The following is a 17,941-nucleotide window of genomic DNA, read 5'->3' as shown; positions in this document are numbered from 1 at the left end:
CATGACACTAATAGCCCTTATACAGGTATGTTTCTCCACAAAGTTGGAGAAGTACCATACTAGTCTCAACCTAGCATTTCCAGGATAGAGGGCACCAGAATGGATGACTGGATCCCACACAAGCCCCAGATGTCCATTGTCACACTACTGAGTCCCAATGTACCTTCTAAATCCTTTCTAACATAACTGTCTGCACACATTTTACGAGAACTATCATTCCGTATTTGTCTTGAAAACACTTACCTCAAAATTATTTGCATTGCTGAAATCATCATCTTCATTTATTAGGAGCTGTCTGTTTCCATAACGTTTCCTGAAATTGAAAGAGGGCAATGTAGATATTGAGTAACAGAGTATTCTTATTTTCGAAAAAGTATTCTGCTACCTTTTTTTTTTTTTTTTTTAAGCTGGTAACCATTGAAATTGGCAGTCCTTTGCACAAATACTTAGTACTAAAATTTTGTAATTTCTGTACTTATCAGTATTAAGAACACATTTGTAAAAAGTTTGGAATAATTGAAATGAAGATCAAGGAACTCAAGAGCCAAAGAAAAGCAAAAGGCAAGTGCAGCTCTAAGAGTTTAGAAACAATGTGGTAGAGTTATATTAGAATCCACTGTTCATCATAAACTACTTCTGAATATTTAGAAATGAAATAAACACAAATGAAAGAAAACCCTCTTGTTGCCATGAGAGTTTGTATTTGGGTGTCTGTTTGTTTGTATGTGTGTTTGCTAGAAAAAGAGCAAGAGCTTGAAAGCTATTGTGAATGCTGTTGCCTATTAGGTGTTCCTGTGCTCTAAACATCGGTTCACTCTAGGTGAGTGGTTGCCTTTCCCTTATTTTTTGTATAAAAGCCATGAACTAAAGGAGACTTTAATATAAAATAATGATTTTACTGCTTGTTTTGAAATTCCATGATGTAGCAGTTGTGACAGTGCTACTCTACTGTAAATTATGAAGTATAATTCTTGTAGAGTAACCTATTTTGATAGAATGCTTATGAATTGTATTACGAGTTACTTACGAACCACTGATATGTTAATATTATTTTACTGTGATATGGTCAGTGTAAGCATCCTAAATAATTAGCTTGTCACATTGGGTTGACAAATTGTTGTATCTCTGGAAGTCTGGAAACAGTTCAGAGGTAGATCAACACTGCAAAGCTTTACAATTTCCACCCTCTAATAGTCTGGTGGCTGTGGAATAAGATCAAGTTGATATAAAATGCCTCATGGAGGCAACAGTGAAGCTTGTTCATAGACATGCTCAAAGCCTAAGGATGGATGTGATTAGTTTTGGGATAACCAACAGCAAGTGCAGCTCTCACAAAAAAAAAAAAAAGTGTTTAGCAATGGTCTGTTCACATATGAACTGGGCCATTAGGAGTGACAATTCTGCTTATCTGTCTCTACCCACATATTTTTCAAATATTTTTGAAGCATACAGCAGTGTTTCTTTCTGTTCCAGTTACATATGAATTTGGGAAGAATAACTGTTTAAATACCTCTGTGCACACTGTAAGTAGTCTAATTTTGTATTTATGGTCCCTACAGGAGAGATACATAGGGCTCCGAAGAATACCTCTAGACTCTTATCTTAATAATGGTTTCTGAATTTTTGTAAGCAGCTTTTGCAGCACAATTTGCATCTTCAAGAGTCTACCAATTCAAGTTTTTCAACATTCTCCCATGAATCCAACAAACCTTTGTATACGTTCAGTATCCCCTGTTAGGCCTATCTGTTATCAGTCTCACACAACTGAGCAATATTCTAAGATGTGACGACGCACAACTGATTTGTAAGGAGTCTCGTTTGTGAACTGACTGTATTTTCCCAGTTTCCTGTAGACAATCGGCCATGATGTATACTAATCTGGGAAAATCAGGTATGTCAAATGAGATATCACTGAATGAAGCTGCAACTCTGATCTGTTTGGGTGCCATCTCCGGTAAAAGAGATCTGTGTGCTCTGAAACAAGATAATGACTGCTCCAGTGTGTAAATATATCATTGACTACAAAATAATATTTGTCCTTGCAGAGTACATCTATGTTTCCAGTTCCTTAAGGACCACAATAATTAGAGTTTTCTACCTTAATCCTATTGGGCTTGTGTTTGATATCCCATGAGTGGCACCAGAGTTTGGCATACAAATATAATAATCTGTTATGAATGTATTACTCTCTTGAGCAACCAAATTCTTATTAAAGCTAAGTTTGAATCTTAATACTGCATTTTTATATTTCATTCTTTGTATGTCAGCTCATAAGACATCTTTCCTCTGAAATATAGTGTTCAGTCTCAGTATTTATTTTGTTGTAAAATTTCCTTTTGTTCCTACATCTATGAAGGGCAAAATACATATAACAGAGATTACTTCAGAGTTCCTAGAACATGAAGTTTCCAGTGGATATGTTACAATGACTTCTAGCAGATGCTTCATGAAAAAACACTACTGAGAATATTTAGAGAACCAGCATTTGTGGCTGACTACAAAATGATTTTACTGCCGCCAACTGGAATATTGTCAAATAAGCTTTCACAAAACCCAAAGAAATTGTGGTGGTATGTAAGGACTGTTAGTGGCACCAAAGATAGCGTCCAGGCCCTAGTGAATGAGACAGGAACTGAAATTGTGGTTAGCAAAGCAAAAGCTGACATGCGTAGCTCCATTTTGAAATATTCCTTTACAAGGGGAAACCCAGGAGAATTGCTCCAATTTAATCCTCATACTCTGAAAATATGAATGAAATAAGTATTAGTGGCAGTTATTTTGAGAAGCAGCTGAAATCCTTAAAACTGAAAAGAGCTTCGGGGCCAGATAGATTCCCTGTCAGATTGTATACTGACTGTGTGACTGAGTTAACCCCTTTTTTAACTATAGTCTGTAGTAGACCCTTGAACAAAAAACCATGCCCAGTTCTTGGAAAAAAGCATAGTTCATGCCCGTCTACAAAAAGGGTAGTAGAAGTGTCCACAAAACTAGCGTCCAAGAACAGAATTACCTCCTCAATGCCAACCAGCATGGATTCGGAAAACAATGAACATGTGAAACCCAACTTACACTTTTCTCACATGACATACTGAAAGCTTTGGATCAAGGCAGTCAGGTACATGCATTCTTTTTTTGATTTCTGAAAAGCATTTGACTCACTACCACACCTACACTTATTATCAAAAGTATGATCGTATGGGGTACCAAGTGAAATTCGTGACTGAACTGAGGACATTTTTGGTAAGGAGTATGTAGCATGTTATCTTGGATGGAGAGTCATTGACAGGTTTACTCTAGGGAAGTGTATTGGGACCTTTGCTGTTCCTGTTGTATGTTAATGACCTTGTGGGCAATATTAATATAACCTCAGATGCTTTGCAGATAATGCAGTTATCTATAAAGTTAATCTGAAAGAAGCCACATAAATATTCAGTCAAAATGGCCCTGAGCACTATGGGACTTAACATCTGAGGTCATCATTCCCTTGACTTAGAACTACTTAAACCTAAGTAACCTAAGGACATCACACACATCCATGCCCGATGCAGGATTCAACTGCGACCGTAGCAGCAGCGTGGTTCTGGACTGGAGCGCCTAGAACTGCTCGGCCAAAACGGCCGACAATATTCAGTCAGATCTGATGATTTCAAAGTGGTGTGAAGATGGGTAACTTGCTTTAAATGTTCAGAAATTAAAACTGTGCACTTCACACAACAAAAAAAGCATAGTATTTTATGACTATAACATCAATGAGTCACTGTTGGGATCAGCCAACTCATACAAATACCTGGACGTAACACTTTGTAGGGATATGAAATGGAGTGTTTGCATAGGCTCAGTCATGGGTAAAGCAGGTGGTAGACTTCAGATTATTGGTAGAATAGTGGGGAAGTGCAATCAGTCTACAAAGGAAATTGCTTACAACTGACTGGTTCTAGAATATTGCTCAAGTGTGTGAGGCCTGTAACGCGTAGGACTAACAGGGGATATTGAAGCTATACAGAGAAGGGCAGCATAAATGGTTGCAGATTTGTTTCATTCATGGCAGAGTGTCAGATACTGAAGGAAAAGAACTGGAAGACCCTTGAAGATAGATGTAAACTATCATGAGAAAGTCTGTTAACAAAGTTTCAGGAATGGGTTTTAAATGACGACTCAAGGAATATACAACAACCCCTATATATCTTTCACATAGGGATTGTTGAGATAAGATTAGAATAATTACTGCATGCACGGAGGCATTCAAACACTATTCTTCCCATACGCCATACGTGAATGGAATGGATAGAAACCCTAATAACAGGTACAATGAGATACACTCCCTACCATGCGCTTCACTGTGATTTGCAGAGTATAGATGTTGACGTAGATGTAAGACAAATTAGAGCTTGTATGGTGGCATATAGACAACTGTTTCTCGCTTGCACCATTTGTGAGTGAAACAGGAAGGGGAATGAGTCACAGTGGTATATGATGCACTGTAGGGTGGCTTGCAGAGTGTGTATTTAGATGTAGATGAACTAGCTTTAACCAAGGAGTTCAAAGCACTTGTCTGGCATTCATGAAGAGCATGTTCCAAATCCCTATCTGACCAGTTGACATGTAGGTTTCTCGCGGGATCTCCGTACCACTTTTGGTAAATGCTGGGATGGTTTCTTTGAAAAGAACAGGTCCTGTTTACTACCCTGACTGTATCAAGATCCTGATACATTATACCATATTCTTACTTCCTTTTTAGTTAAATCACAGCTGGAGCTCAGCACAGATCCTGCTATTTTCAGTACTTGTTGATATGGATTCTGCAGGTGTATCTGCAATAACAATTTCTTTGTGGACAAAAATTAAAGGATAGTAGCAATATCGCAATTTTCACCTATTTGGATTACATGCATATGATGGCTGTAATTGTTATTATTTTAAGTCACTATTGATACCCAGTTGAGATGGAATTCTACGATGTTGATTGGAATGCACTCTGTCCTGGAGAGGGTAGATGCAGTGTTGATATCTGCAATGGATAAATACGGCAATATTCCCTTTTTGCAGCTTCTTTGCACAATTGCAAGTACCTCCTATTTCTGTATGTCTCAATCATTCCTGTTATGCCTGTTTTAACAGCTGCCACTTACACAATTACCAAAAACATTATGAAGGCTACTCTACAACAGTTCATTGTTTGGAACATTCACTCCATATTTTGAGTCCTGTTTGTGTTGCAGACACAACATAACTAATGTATGGTATAAAACCAGTTAATCTTTCAACCTTTCTCTTAAACAGTTCCAACACATATTACACTGAGTTGTAAATGTAGGTGTAGATGTAGAGAAGTGTAGCGTGTTAAGATGATTTAATATTGTGGTGAATTAACATGGTAAACAAACTACATTACAAACATTTGATGGTGTGAAATATATAACAGCGGCTTGTAATGACTTCATTAGACTACCTAATGTTGCAGAAATGATCCACAAAAACTGTAAAATTGAATTTAACAAGAAATTGTTGAATTAAAATGTGTTCACAATCAGCCTCTGGATTCATAGTCAGTAGAATTTAAAGTATGAGGTCTGACTTCGAGCATCAGTACACTGTAAAAGTTAAAAATATTTACAAATTTTCAGTATCCTTAGGTGTGATAGCATTCTTATCCTCATAGTATAAATTGTTAAATGTCATAAGCTTGGAGTGTGCTGCTTGTCAAATTACTAAGAAAGGTTTAAAACTTAGCAAATTATCTTCAGTAACATCTAAGTATTGATTTGCAGAAATACATTCACAAATACAAAAAACTGGAAGCATTTACCATTGCTGTAACTAAATCATTGGAAGTTAATAGTGCAGTTTTGCAATGACCTTTGAGTATACATTTCCTGTCTGTGAGAACATATTATATGCTGATTAAGTGAGATGTAGTGATAGCAGTGTAAACAATTATACTCACTCAAGCATTCTTCTCCATATCAACAGTCCAGCATACCCTAGCACAGCAAATGCGATGAATACCCCAACAAGTATGGCTGCAGATTCTGTGGGGCGTAAAAATGTAACTGTTTGTTCATTTACTGTAGCATGTGTGTGTGCAGTGTGTAGCTGTGACAATGCAGCAGCTGCCTCATACTGTACAATCTCGTTCTCGTGTACTGAATCTGACTTTGACTCTGCCTGCCCAGGTGCAGCTGGAGAAATTTTAGTATTTGGTTCACTGCTTGACTGAGCTATTTCTAGTTCACTGCCTTGATTATGCTCAGTTTCTTCATAGTTCACACCTCCACTTGATGCATCTTCATCTTTTACGGTGTTAAGCTTTACTGATACGTTGTTGGAATTAGAATGACTTTCTGTAGTTGTGTCTACGAGGTATGGCACTGCTACCGTAGATATTTCAGAAGAATTGTCCACATTTGCATGATATTGTTCTGTTGTTTGGCTGGAGTTGTTTTTTGTATCCTCTGTGGTAGAACTGTCCTCTGTTCCTGTCTCAGCATCTGTAGAACTGATGTTTAGTACTTCTGTTGATGTGTTACAGCTTTCTGTCTCATTCTGTAATGCTTGATCTTCTGATTCGGTACAAACAAAAGTGGTGAAATTTCCTTCATACTGTATCACACAACGTAGTGCATCTGATGTTTCTTTAATTTCTTCAAACAGTGGGCACATTGTTGTGATGTTGAAGGCTTCATTTGGAATCTGGCAAGTCATTGTAAGATTATCTGATGAACAGTTTGGCTGAGTCATGTTACTCTTGTCATTTAACAGCTGCTTAGGAATGTAACATATTGTTTCATTAGTGTTATTTCCAGTGGTATTTTCACTGGAATTTTCCAGTTGACCTCGTAGCCATTCTTTTGGAATACTACAAACTTTCTGTGTACTGTTGTTGTTAGCATTTGTGCAATTTAATTTTGCTGCATTGTCCACTTCTGCCAGCCATTCATGTGGCGTCCAACACTGTAATTTTGTGGTATTACTATTTTTTGTACAGTTTATACCAGTGTAAATAGGACAGTCTGTTGAATTGCCATCTTTTGTAGTTGCACAGTTTTCTGTTGGGGTATCAGTAGTTATTAAATTGTTTGGAAATAGGCAATTCCTTAAAGTATCATTTTCATGCTCAGTGCAAGACAAAATGGAAAATACATTATATTTCAGCCATCCTTTGGGGACTAAACACTCTATCCCATTGTCATCTGAGGATTCACAGTCCATCATATGGGTCATATTTTTCTGGACAATTTCCTTGGAAATTATACATGTTTCTGTTCCAGTTGTTGTATTTCCATTGTTTGTGCAGTTGAGTTTTGTTATAATAGTTTGGTCTTTTAGCCATTGCTTTGGAATATGGCACACTGTGATTCTCAGATTTCCCTCTATCCTATCAGAGCAATTGAATGTTGGATTGAGAAGTTTCTCTAATAGTGGACAAAGAGGGAAATTTACATCATCTGAAAAGTTTATGTCCACATCTGTTAGACTGATGGTAAAACTTGAGACATTTGTTTCATTTGTTTTATTGACTGATGGCAGAGGGCATTGAAGCTTTGTTTCTGTGTTGATCACTAAAGCACTGCAGTCTATCAGGGGCACACCCCTTTGATTCTTTAACCAGTCGTCCGAGAATCTGTAATCCTTAATTATTTCTTGAAAGCCTTTTAGCCAGTCTATTGGTACTTTACATGTCTCTTCCATTGGTGAGGTCGTCGTATTTCCACTTTCTTCATGTGTTTTTCCACCAAGGTCAACTACATGGGGACTTTCAACAAGTTCAGTTGCATTAACAAAATCTCCTGGTTGTCTGTTACTGGTATTCAACATGTCTGCAGCCTCCAAAGCTACACTGTCAGGAACAGCCCAATGCCCTTCGCCATTATCAAATTCTTCCTCACTGTGATACTGTCGCTGGACCTCACATAGTGACGAGTGGATGCCTGTGGAAGAAAACAAAAAATTGTATTTTAGTGTGTGTATCAGACAAAGCAACATTAGTTATCAGAAGAAAATTACATGACTCCTTTTTTATGAATTCTAACTACAATTAAATTTTATAACAACAATGGAAATACCTGGATGGAATAATGTGTAAAACAAAGGATAGGTGGCCAATGACCTATAGCCGAGTGATATCTGGCACAGAAATACAAAACAGAAAATAGTATTCACACTAGCTTTCAGGCTCTTGGGTGTCTGTGTGGCTGTGGTGTGTGCACTTTTGATAGAAAAAGAGCAAGAGCCCAAAAGTTAGTGAGAATATGGTTTTCTGTTACATGTTTCTATGTGCAAAAAAGTCAGCGGTAAGAGAGTGGTTGCTTTTCCTTTATTTTGTATACTATTAAATTCTGTTACTCTGGTCACTAAGTTAAAGACATCTGTATATGTTTATTACATTATTCATAACGTAACCTTTTGTATAAAGTCCTTCGAGAAGTAACTCTACTTTCTCATAAAAAGCTATTTATTAATAATCCCCTGTAATCAAAATACACACATTTTACCACACATTTTCGTCTGCTTCTCCACATCAGTGAGAACATTAAATCAGCTCTCCTGTCTCAAAACCAGTATAATGTTCCCTCCTCTTGCAGTGTGGATTTCTCTCCGCTTTACCAGGTCGCAACAATATGGGGGAAGTCTTCATCATTTTTTAAGTGTCTACCAGCAAGGTATTTTTCATTTTTGGAGATATATATGAGTGTCTTTTTAGCTATTTGATCTACATTTTCTTTCATTGTGCCTGTGATAATAGAGGATCACCACAGTCTCCCAGTGTCCAGAACATTTGTTCACCTGGTGCCATTTCTGGACATTGGCTCTATCTACAAGATTATTGGCATACTTTCGTACACACCACCTGTGTTAACAGCTCTGAAGAAGGATTTGCATGATAGCCACCCACAATCTCAGGATTGTTTATGTGCCTGTTGATGACTAGGTATTTTATTTAGTCTCCGAATTGTAATGGTACTCCTTAAATTACTTATATTCCACAAACGATTTTTCATTAGTACACCTTCAAACTTGTGACAGACTAAACCCCCTTAACATAACTATAGTTTGTTAAGTCACTATGTGACTGAGAAAATTGCCCTGCACAATGAGGCAGCCACTGCCATTAAATAACAAGTGATTTACACAGTAGCCTTTAGGAAGAATACACATTAAGACTGTTAACGTGCACTTGTGCTGTGGTGTAATGCAACACTATCCTTTTCATAATACTGTCATAAACGGAAGAGTCACACATGTGGGCCTGATATTAAGGAACAAAGAGAACCAGTAAAAAACACTTTAGATTGGGAAACATTATACACATGATGTAGGCAGTTACGATTGTCTTAGACTGGCATGTGTGTTCCAATGGTTACAAAAACACTGGAACCAGAGGGATAAAGCAACCTAAATGCAGAGGTTTCTGCAGACCGCTTTTAAAAAGTCTGAAAACATTAGCTCTTGTTTATATATCTATGAAATCTTTACAAAATGGAGCACCTTAAATGAAGAAAATACCTTCGTAAAACCAAGTCATTGTCCTTGTACTGGGAGAGTTAAAGCCTTGTTTAATGTGAGAATTGATGTTAATCAGAATTTACAGCCAACTATTTGAATAAATTATAGAAACAGAGGCTAATAAGATACAGTTTTACTTACATCTAAATCTACATTCATACTCTGTAATCAAACAATGGAAACTTGGGTAGGAATATCAACAATGTAGGAAAAGACAAATTGCTGCTTACCGTAAAGAAGACACATCAAGTTGTAGACAGGCATAATTAAAAGACACTCACATATAGCTTTCGGCCAGAGCCTTTGTCATGTGTGAGGTGTGCTTGCTTTTGTGTGTGTGTGTGTGTGTGTGTTTTAGTGATGTGGGCTGGGGCATAAAGCTAAATGTGAACATCTTTTACTTGTGCCTGTCTGCAACTACTGTGATGTGTTTCACAATGGTACTTTCCATTGTACCATGTATCAGGATTTCTTTCAGTTCCATTCACATATAGAATACATCTAAATCTACATTCATATTCTGTGAAATACTGTGAAGTGTTTCACAAAAGTTGCTTCCCATAGTACCACATATTAGGATTTCTACAATGTAAGACACAATGGACTGCTACTTACCATAAAGAAGACATGTTAAGTTGCAGACAGGTACAATTGAAAGAAACTTACTCAAAGCCTTTGGCCATAGCCTTCATCTGCACAAGGAAAAAAACACACACCATTCATACATGCAAGCAAGCACACCTCACACACACATGATCGCCAACTTCGGCAGCTCAGGCCAGAATGCAGTGGCCAAAAGCTTTGTGTAAGTGTCTTTTAATTGAGCCTGTCTGCAACTTAACGCGTTTTCTTTACAGTAAGTAGCAATCTGTCTTTTCCTGGGTTGTTGATATTCCTACATGGAGTTTCCATTGTTTGATATTAGGATTTCTTTCAGTTCTATTCACATATGGAGGGTAAGAAGAATGAATGTTTTAAATGCACATGCACACACTGTAATTAGCCAAATCTTGTCCACATGGTCTCCATGGGAGTGATACCCATGGTGCCGTGGTGTATTCATCTGAGTTTTTTTATCCATAACTGATGCAGTTGAAATCCAAGACTGTGCTTTCACAGGGTGTAGAATAAAAACCGCAACCAGTCACAACAGAAGGTGATTTTATTTAACACACAAGCAGTTCTGAGCTTGTGCCACCTTCAGTTGGCTTACATTCAGGTACATGTTTCCAAACTCATTGTTGGAGATCACTGTTTAAATAAAAAACAAATAATGTGATGATGACTAGACACAAATGAAACACCTGAAAATGGCTAAGTGATATGTGTTGCAAATTTTTTTTGTAAGTCCTATAATATTTTGCAGACTTCTCACTGAGTCACCTCCAAATGTTTCATTTCTGTCTATTTAATCAGAATGACATTACTTGTTTTTAATTTAAACAGTGATCTCCAGTACTGACTATGGAGACATGTATGACTGTAAACCACCTGAAGACCTGTCATGTGTTAAATAAAATCACCTTCTATTGTTACTGGTAGAGTTATTATTCTACAACCTATTTCTGTGATGATCTCTTGTGAGTCAAACCAACCTGTGACCACCCATTCTCCTCTTCTTTGTATACTTCCAATATTCCCCATTAGTCCTATCTGGTATGGGGCTCATACACTTGAACAGTATTCTAAGATGGCTAGCACAAGTATTTTGTAGGCAATCTCCTTTCCAAATATCCTACCAATGAACCAATGTTTGACACCTAAGTTACCTACATTTGAGCCCATGTGGCCACTGCATTCCCCATTAATTGATAAAAACAAATATCCACATCAGTTAACTGATTCCAGTAGTGACTCACAAGTATTATGATCACGAGATAGTACGATTTTGCGACTTTTTTTAAAGTACACCATTAAAATTCGTTCAACATTTAAAGCAAGTTGACAACCTTTGGACAACTTTGACTGGGTATTTGCGCAACTTTTTTCTGGTAGTACATAGTAGATATCTGTGTTGTCAATCAATCTGCCAAATTATTAATATACACCATTAATATCAAGCGTCACAACATTTTATTATTCTTTATTCATCGAAAATCTCTACAGGCTGTGGGATGTCGTTTGCCCCCCCCCCCCCCCCCCAAACACACACACACACACACACACACACGCAAGCGTTACATATACCATAAAAATATATTGCAATGGTGCAAGAAATGAATTATAATAGCTCTTGCTTTAGGAGCAGTAGCAATACCTTTGCTTCAAGTCTGTCGTACTTAACATGGTATAAAAATTCTGCGACTGAGTAGAATCAGTGATCTAATAAAACTGCCCTTTGGAATTTATGAAACAGTGAAAACGAGGAAATACCGTTTATCTTGTGTGGCAAGTAACTGTGCATTTGTGTAGCACTTCTTGTAGTGGAAGTTTTGAAGGCCGGTGTCGTTACTGAATGCACATGGCGTTTGTCTTCCTGCGCACACCCGAAGTCACTCAGTACTTCTACAGCTGCCGTTTACTTTCTATCCAAGATTACATACATTTTGCTTCCTACCTATCAAGAAATCCTCAATTCAATCACAACTTTCTTTAATAAACTTTGTTACGTAAGAAATAATATCACCATCATTTATGAAACCGTATCAAATATTTCTTCCGTACCAGTAAGTAAGAGAAAACTTTAAAAATGCGGAATACTGAAAGAAAGATGGGCAACGCAGACTAAGAACAGGACGGCAACAGAAGCTAGTAAACTTCCAGGCAAACGAAAATTTACTAGGCTGTAATAAACATCTACAGGATTCAAGAACATTCTGGTCGCCATTTCCTATCGGCTAATCATTAACTTAGTTAATTTCTGAACTGCCTCAAAAACAGGTACCGATAGCCAAAATTAACAACAAATGAAAGGGAGACTGTTCATGTCGTTAGAGCCCTACTGTACGGAAGTGGGCTATCAGCCTTTGCAACGACGTTTCTGCTGCAAAGACGCTTTGAGGATTCATTGATCGAGGCACATGCATAAATCATTAATGTGTGTACCAGTATCCCAAGGGAACTGCCAGTTTGGTTTCGTTCGTGTGCTTCATAAACTCGAATACTCCCATCGTCTGTCAAAACTTGGGTCTACCTTTATTAACACTATATCTATTTGAATTGTGGATTGTTGTTGCCGTTCAACATTGAAGACTATTACATCTGCAGGTGTATTCCTGTGTTAACAGTGTCCCGTACGTCTTTTCCGTTAACTGAACCAAGAGCGTTGTTGTGGGTGCGTGCCGTCTGAGGCTATTGGAATGAAGCTAATATTTCAGGGATCGATATTCCCGGGCGACAAAAACGCCACAATAAGGACACGCGGAGAAAATCGATATAGTCACCAAGGCGAAAGCAAAACACAACGACAGCTTGGTACCAGGCTACGCACACCTATACAATTGTGTACCGTACAAAAAAACGATCATCTACATCTCTACAGCGCAATGGTTAAGTAGACCAACTGGAAGCAGAAGCAAGGTGAAACGGCCTCTGTGACCCTATTTTCTGATCTTAACCGGCAAACAGAAGACATAGGTCTGCACAGTGTACACCTGGGAAGCAGTGCGTTTGATAGTGTTCAACCTGCACTGAATGAATCCAAATATGACTTAAGCTCTTTGCAACATGAAGAGAAAGTGTTCGTATGTATTGAAAAGTAAAGCTGGATAGTTGGGGTTCTAAGATAAAATATGGAACATTTGGAAGGACGAAAAAGCCACGAGTCTACAGTAAGAAGATAGGGAAATGACTCTTAATGTAAATCAAGAGAAACGGCTTTTGCTAAATACGGGAGAAATGTAAATATTCTTCTGTGGCGAATAACAGGCCGTACAGAGGGTGTCAGAAAAGTATCAGTCGGAAACTCCACAAATAATAAGACGGTATACTGAAGACCGGTAAAAACTAATACAGTATCAAGAAGCTATGCGATATGAAAATAGCACGATACGATTTTTCGTTTGGAACTTGAAATTGTGGGGACGTAGAACCACTGGCTCTACCCCCAAAATAATATCGCTGCCCTACTGCAGCAAGAACAGTAACATTGCCAGATCAGTTCTCTGTAGTACGCGCTCTATGATACATTGGTATGTATAAGCTGCGAGAATAAAAGTATTCATAGTAAGTGACGGGAGTGCGAGTGATTATTTATCGTCTTAATTACCACGCCCGCTCCCCAGTACCTACAAAACAAAAATCGATTTACAATCAAATATAGCCAACTTGAAATATAGATATTTGTGTTATGAGCCCAAATCATTTTTACTTCACTTCTACACTACTGTGAAGAGAAGGTTGGAGTTTAGAAGCTGTCGGAAAAGATGTGCCTGGGGAGCTCACGTCCTTGTTTTCGTCACGTGAAAGTGAACTGTGCAGCACAGCACATCTGTAATGCCTGCATACGTTTCAGTCCTTTTTTCCCCCCATATGTTCGCGAATGGTTTGTAGCACACGGAAGTAGATGTAGAGGACCACTGTGCTCAGTTAACCTGTTTGCAGGGGAAAGAATACAGGCTCGAAGACGAGTGGTTCGAAACATTTCAGTATATGCTATTTATACGAGGGATATTCAGTGAGTACTGCAACGGCAGAACCGAGTAACGACTCCGTAAGAATGATTGTTCAGCGTTCCCTTCAGGTTTCGCCGCCTCGATCTTGTTCGGTCAGTTTCGTTCTTTTTCGTGTGGATCGGAATCTTTTTAACAGTCTCAGTACGTTTCGTACGTTTACTTTTTGATATCCATACTCTCTGTTGATTTCATGACTACTTACGTTGCATTTAAACTCTAGAAGAGAATACGTGCTTCTCTTCTGAGCGTCTGTATTCTATTTGCACGACATGTTATAGACGATAGCTTGCTTATACGTGAAGTACCCCAAGTTTTAGAAAGCACTACCGGTATTTTGTAAAATTTTGAAAAATCCATGTTACGTCACACGTGAGCAACGATTGAACAGAATGTTCAGCCCTGGTGTCCATCACGAACCGATGAATGTTCGCTGTGCACGAAACACAATATTTCCGCCTGAGAGGATTTATTCTAGGTAGGTTGAAGCTAAACAGCAGCTCCTGCGACATTACAGAACATGTAGGACCAAGCGTCTAGCGAAGATTTTCCGCTTAGCCACTTAACGAGAAAGACGATCATTAATTACTTCAGTTAAGCCTGTTGCTAATCAGCTACAACACTGCACCACTGTAACTTCCTGCTTATTTTTCACATCTGGCAATCGTAAAGCAGTTATACAGTCACCTTGGAAGTAATCGCCCGCATGGGGCAGCAACAGCGGCACACCAGCAGTGCACTGAGGTATATTGCCATAACGACCGACACGTACTTAACTAGGCACAGCTGTTTTAACACTACGCACCTGCTTTCATGATTTCCTTCCGACAATGGTCTCTGAAGACGAGGACGTAATCTGAATCTCTAGGTTATCGTTGTTCTTACTTAAATTATATACCTGCATCTTCATCTACATCCATATTCTGCAATCATACTTTAAGGCCATGGGCAACTACCTATCCCATAAATATTAAACTAGACCTGTAAGTATGTAAATACCTATAGACAGGGTGAACTAGAATCCCACCGATCAACTTTCAAAGGTTTCAGTATGAGCCATAACAAGGAAACATGTATAGCAAACATGGTCTCTAAAATGCATATAGACATTTGTTCATCTTCCCTACTGTGAAACACATTTCTTCTGCTGAAAGCTCTTTGCTTTCCGTACTTTTAAGGACCAAAACAGAGCAAAAATGTCCAGCAAACAAGAGCTCTTAAGTGCTTACCTTGAGAGCTATGAGCAGTTGTTCATGTTCGCTTCTGTGAAACATTGTCTTCAGTTGAAGAAATGCTCATAGATTTTAAGATAGCGTGCGCATTCTAGAGCCCATATTTACCAAACATTTTTTCCTTGTTTTGGTCCTACGATCTCATCCGAAAGCTTGGAAAGCAAAGAGGGTCCAGTACTGAAGTTGAACAATTGCTCACAGCTCTTACGGTATCGTAAGCATTTTAGAGCCTATGTTTACCAGACGTGCATGGAGGCGTCCTTGCCGGACCGATCGACACGTACTTAACTCCACAACATCAAAAACCCAGAATCTATGTTAAATGAAAAAACAGATTTCGCAAGCCACAGTTATTTCAGTAATTTTAAAGACTTATTCTAAAGCTATTTCCTGCATATGTCATTTGTTTAATAATTATGTCTTTAGCACTATGTGTAAATTAATCTTTGACCACACCACGTACAAAAACATCTGTGAAGTGTTTACAAATATGTGTGTGCAAATGTGCCTCTTGAATGAAGTGACATGCACAAAAACGATGGAGGAAAGAATGTTTGCTGGCGCTAAAACTTTAAAAGCGCTTTTCTTGGATTATATGGCAAGTTTACACTGTTCATCTTTTCCACTATTTCGCACATATTTTCCGCGATTGACTTAAGAAATTCCCAACTTAACATCAAACCTTTTCGTGAAAGAAATGTGCATTTCACCTCATTCAAGAGAAAAAAATTACAAATGATGATGGACCCACAGGGTCCGAATTGCATCGTGTACTTAATAAAACACGAAAAGCTGTGACTGAAGGTGTTTTTTGATTCATACCTCCATTTCTTTTCTTGTTTTGGTCCCCACTATCAACTCTGAAAGTTTGTCAGTGGAGTTCTGGTTCACCCTGTGTATGAATTAAGCTCATTTTGTTGTTCTTAAAATGTATTACCTTGGCATGACCAGGATCCTTGCAAGAGTGGTCACAGATGAATAAAACTACTACTACTACTACTACTACCAAGTAGACGAGTTGTTGGAAGGGGCGTAAACGACATTACAAAACATGTAGGACCAAGTACGTTGAACTGTGGTGTCCATTCTATCGAACATGTCCGACAGAACAGAGACCATTATATATATATATATATATATATATATATATATATATAAAGGCGAATGCTTCGAGCAGTGGGGCTAATAGGAGGGGCGCTTCCTGTGCGTGGGAAGCTGAGAATGTGGGTAGGATGGGAAGCGTGTCCAGATGGCCGAGGCGGGGCTTAAGGCAACCGTTCTATAGAAGCAGAGCATTTGGATTCGAGTTCCAGTTCAGCACAAATTTTCAACCTTTACCATTGGTTTATTTCAAAGACCGCAGGTGGTTGGAGTCCTGTTTCACGTATTATAGATAAATATGACTGAACACTATAATGTACGGAGAATACTGGAGGAGGCTTTTGTCGTCGTGTAAGCCAAATGATGGTGATGATGATGGTGACTAGTATCTTCTACAGTAGTAACAGGAGGAGACGCTGACTTTTTCTCCGAAGTTCTCGCAGAAAGAAATAAAAGCGACTACTGGAAAACATGCATGCTTGCATGTGAAATACGGCGTAGAAACGACAACAGTCTTGGCGTGCCGTGTGAGAAAAACACGACAGCAGTCTTGTTTTCCCGTCTGCTGCCCTGACGTAACGCAAGCAGGAAGACTTCATTGTCCTGCCGGCCTTAGAAGACTCGGGTCTTTGGCGAATATCTCATATTGAGCTCAGAGATTTTTATTTTTACTAGCTTCTCATCGTGACTCCAAAGACTCGTTGCGGATGTGGTGACACAGGATGTTTCACCTACTAATCGAGTGGAAGGCCGCTGTGCTTGTCATGGCACTACTAATGACAGCGGTCCCAATCAAGAAGCCACTTTTGCTTATGAAACTGTCGGAAAGGTTCATTCATGTGCTAGTTTTGGTTTGGCAGTTATCATAGTACATATACAGGGTGTTTCAAAAATGACCGGTATATTTGAAACGGCAATAAAAACTAAACGAGCAGCGATAGAAATACGCCGTTTGTTGCAATATGCTTGGGACAACAGTACATTTTCAGGCGGACAAACTTTCGAAATTACAGTAATTACAATTTTCAACAACAGATAGCGCTGCGGTCTGGGAAACTCTATAGTACGATATTTTCCACATATCCACCATGCGTAGCAATAATATGGCGTAGTCTCTGAATGACATTACCCGAAACCAACGTGTCTGGCGGAATGGCTTCACATGCAGATGAGATGTACTGCTTCAGCTGTTCAATTGTTTCTGGATTCTGGCGGTACACCTGGTCTTTCAAGTGTCCCCACAGAAAGAAGTCACAGGGGTTCATGTCTGGCGAATAGGGAGGCCAATCCACGCCGCCTCCTGTATGTTTCGGATAGCCCAAAGCAATCACACGATCATCGAAATATTCATTCAGGAAATTAAAGACGTCGGCCGTGCGATGTGACCGGGCACCATCTTGCATAAACCACGAGGTGTTCTCAGTGTCGTCTAAGGCAGTTTGTACCGCCACAAATTCACGAAGAATATCCAGATAGCGTGATGCAGTAATCGTT

At 38.8% G+C, this 17,941-nt stretch overlaps 1 protein-coding gene across 2 annotated transcripts in view; it reads right to left on the bottom strand.

Annotated features, from left to right (window-relative positions):
- The window catches only part of LOC126418813 (uncharacterized), a 179,242-nt gene that overhangs the window by 3,454 nt on the left and 157,847 nt on the right, over positions 1–17,941 (bottom strand). For both annotated transcript variants that reach the window (XM_050085760.1, XM_050085766.1), the window contains exons 2-3: positions 5,945–7,928; positions 244–313 (exon numbers count right to left, since the gene is read on the bottom strand). In XM_050085760.1, coding sequence (XP_049941717.1) covers positions 244–313; positions 5,945–7,928 — 2,054 coding nt within the window. The remainder of the gene's footprint in view (positions 1–243; positions 314–5,944; positions 7,929–17,941) is intronic.

Source organism: Schistocerca serialis, chromosome 1, assembly GCF_023864345.2.
Source record: "Schistocerca serialis cubense isolate TAMUIC-IGC-003099 chromosome 1, iqSchSeri2.2, whole genome shotgun sequence".
Taxonomy (NCBI): Eukaryota; Metazoa; Arthropoda; class Insecta; order Orthoptera; family Acrididae; genus Schistocerca; species Schistocerca serialis.
This window is presented reverse-complemented; position numbering and strand designations above follow the sequence as displayed.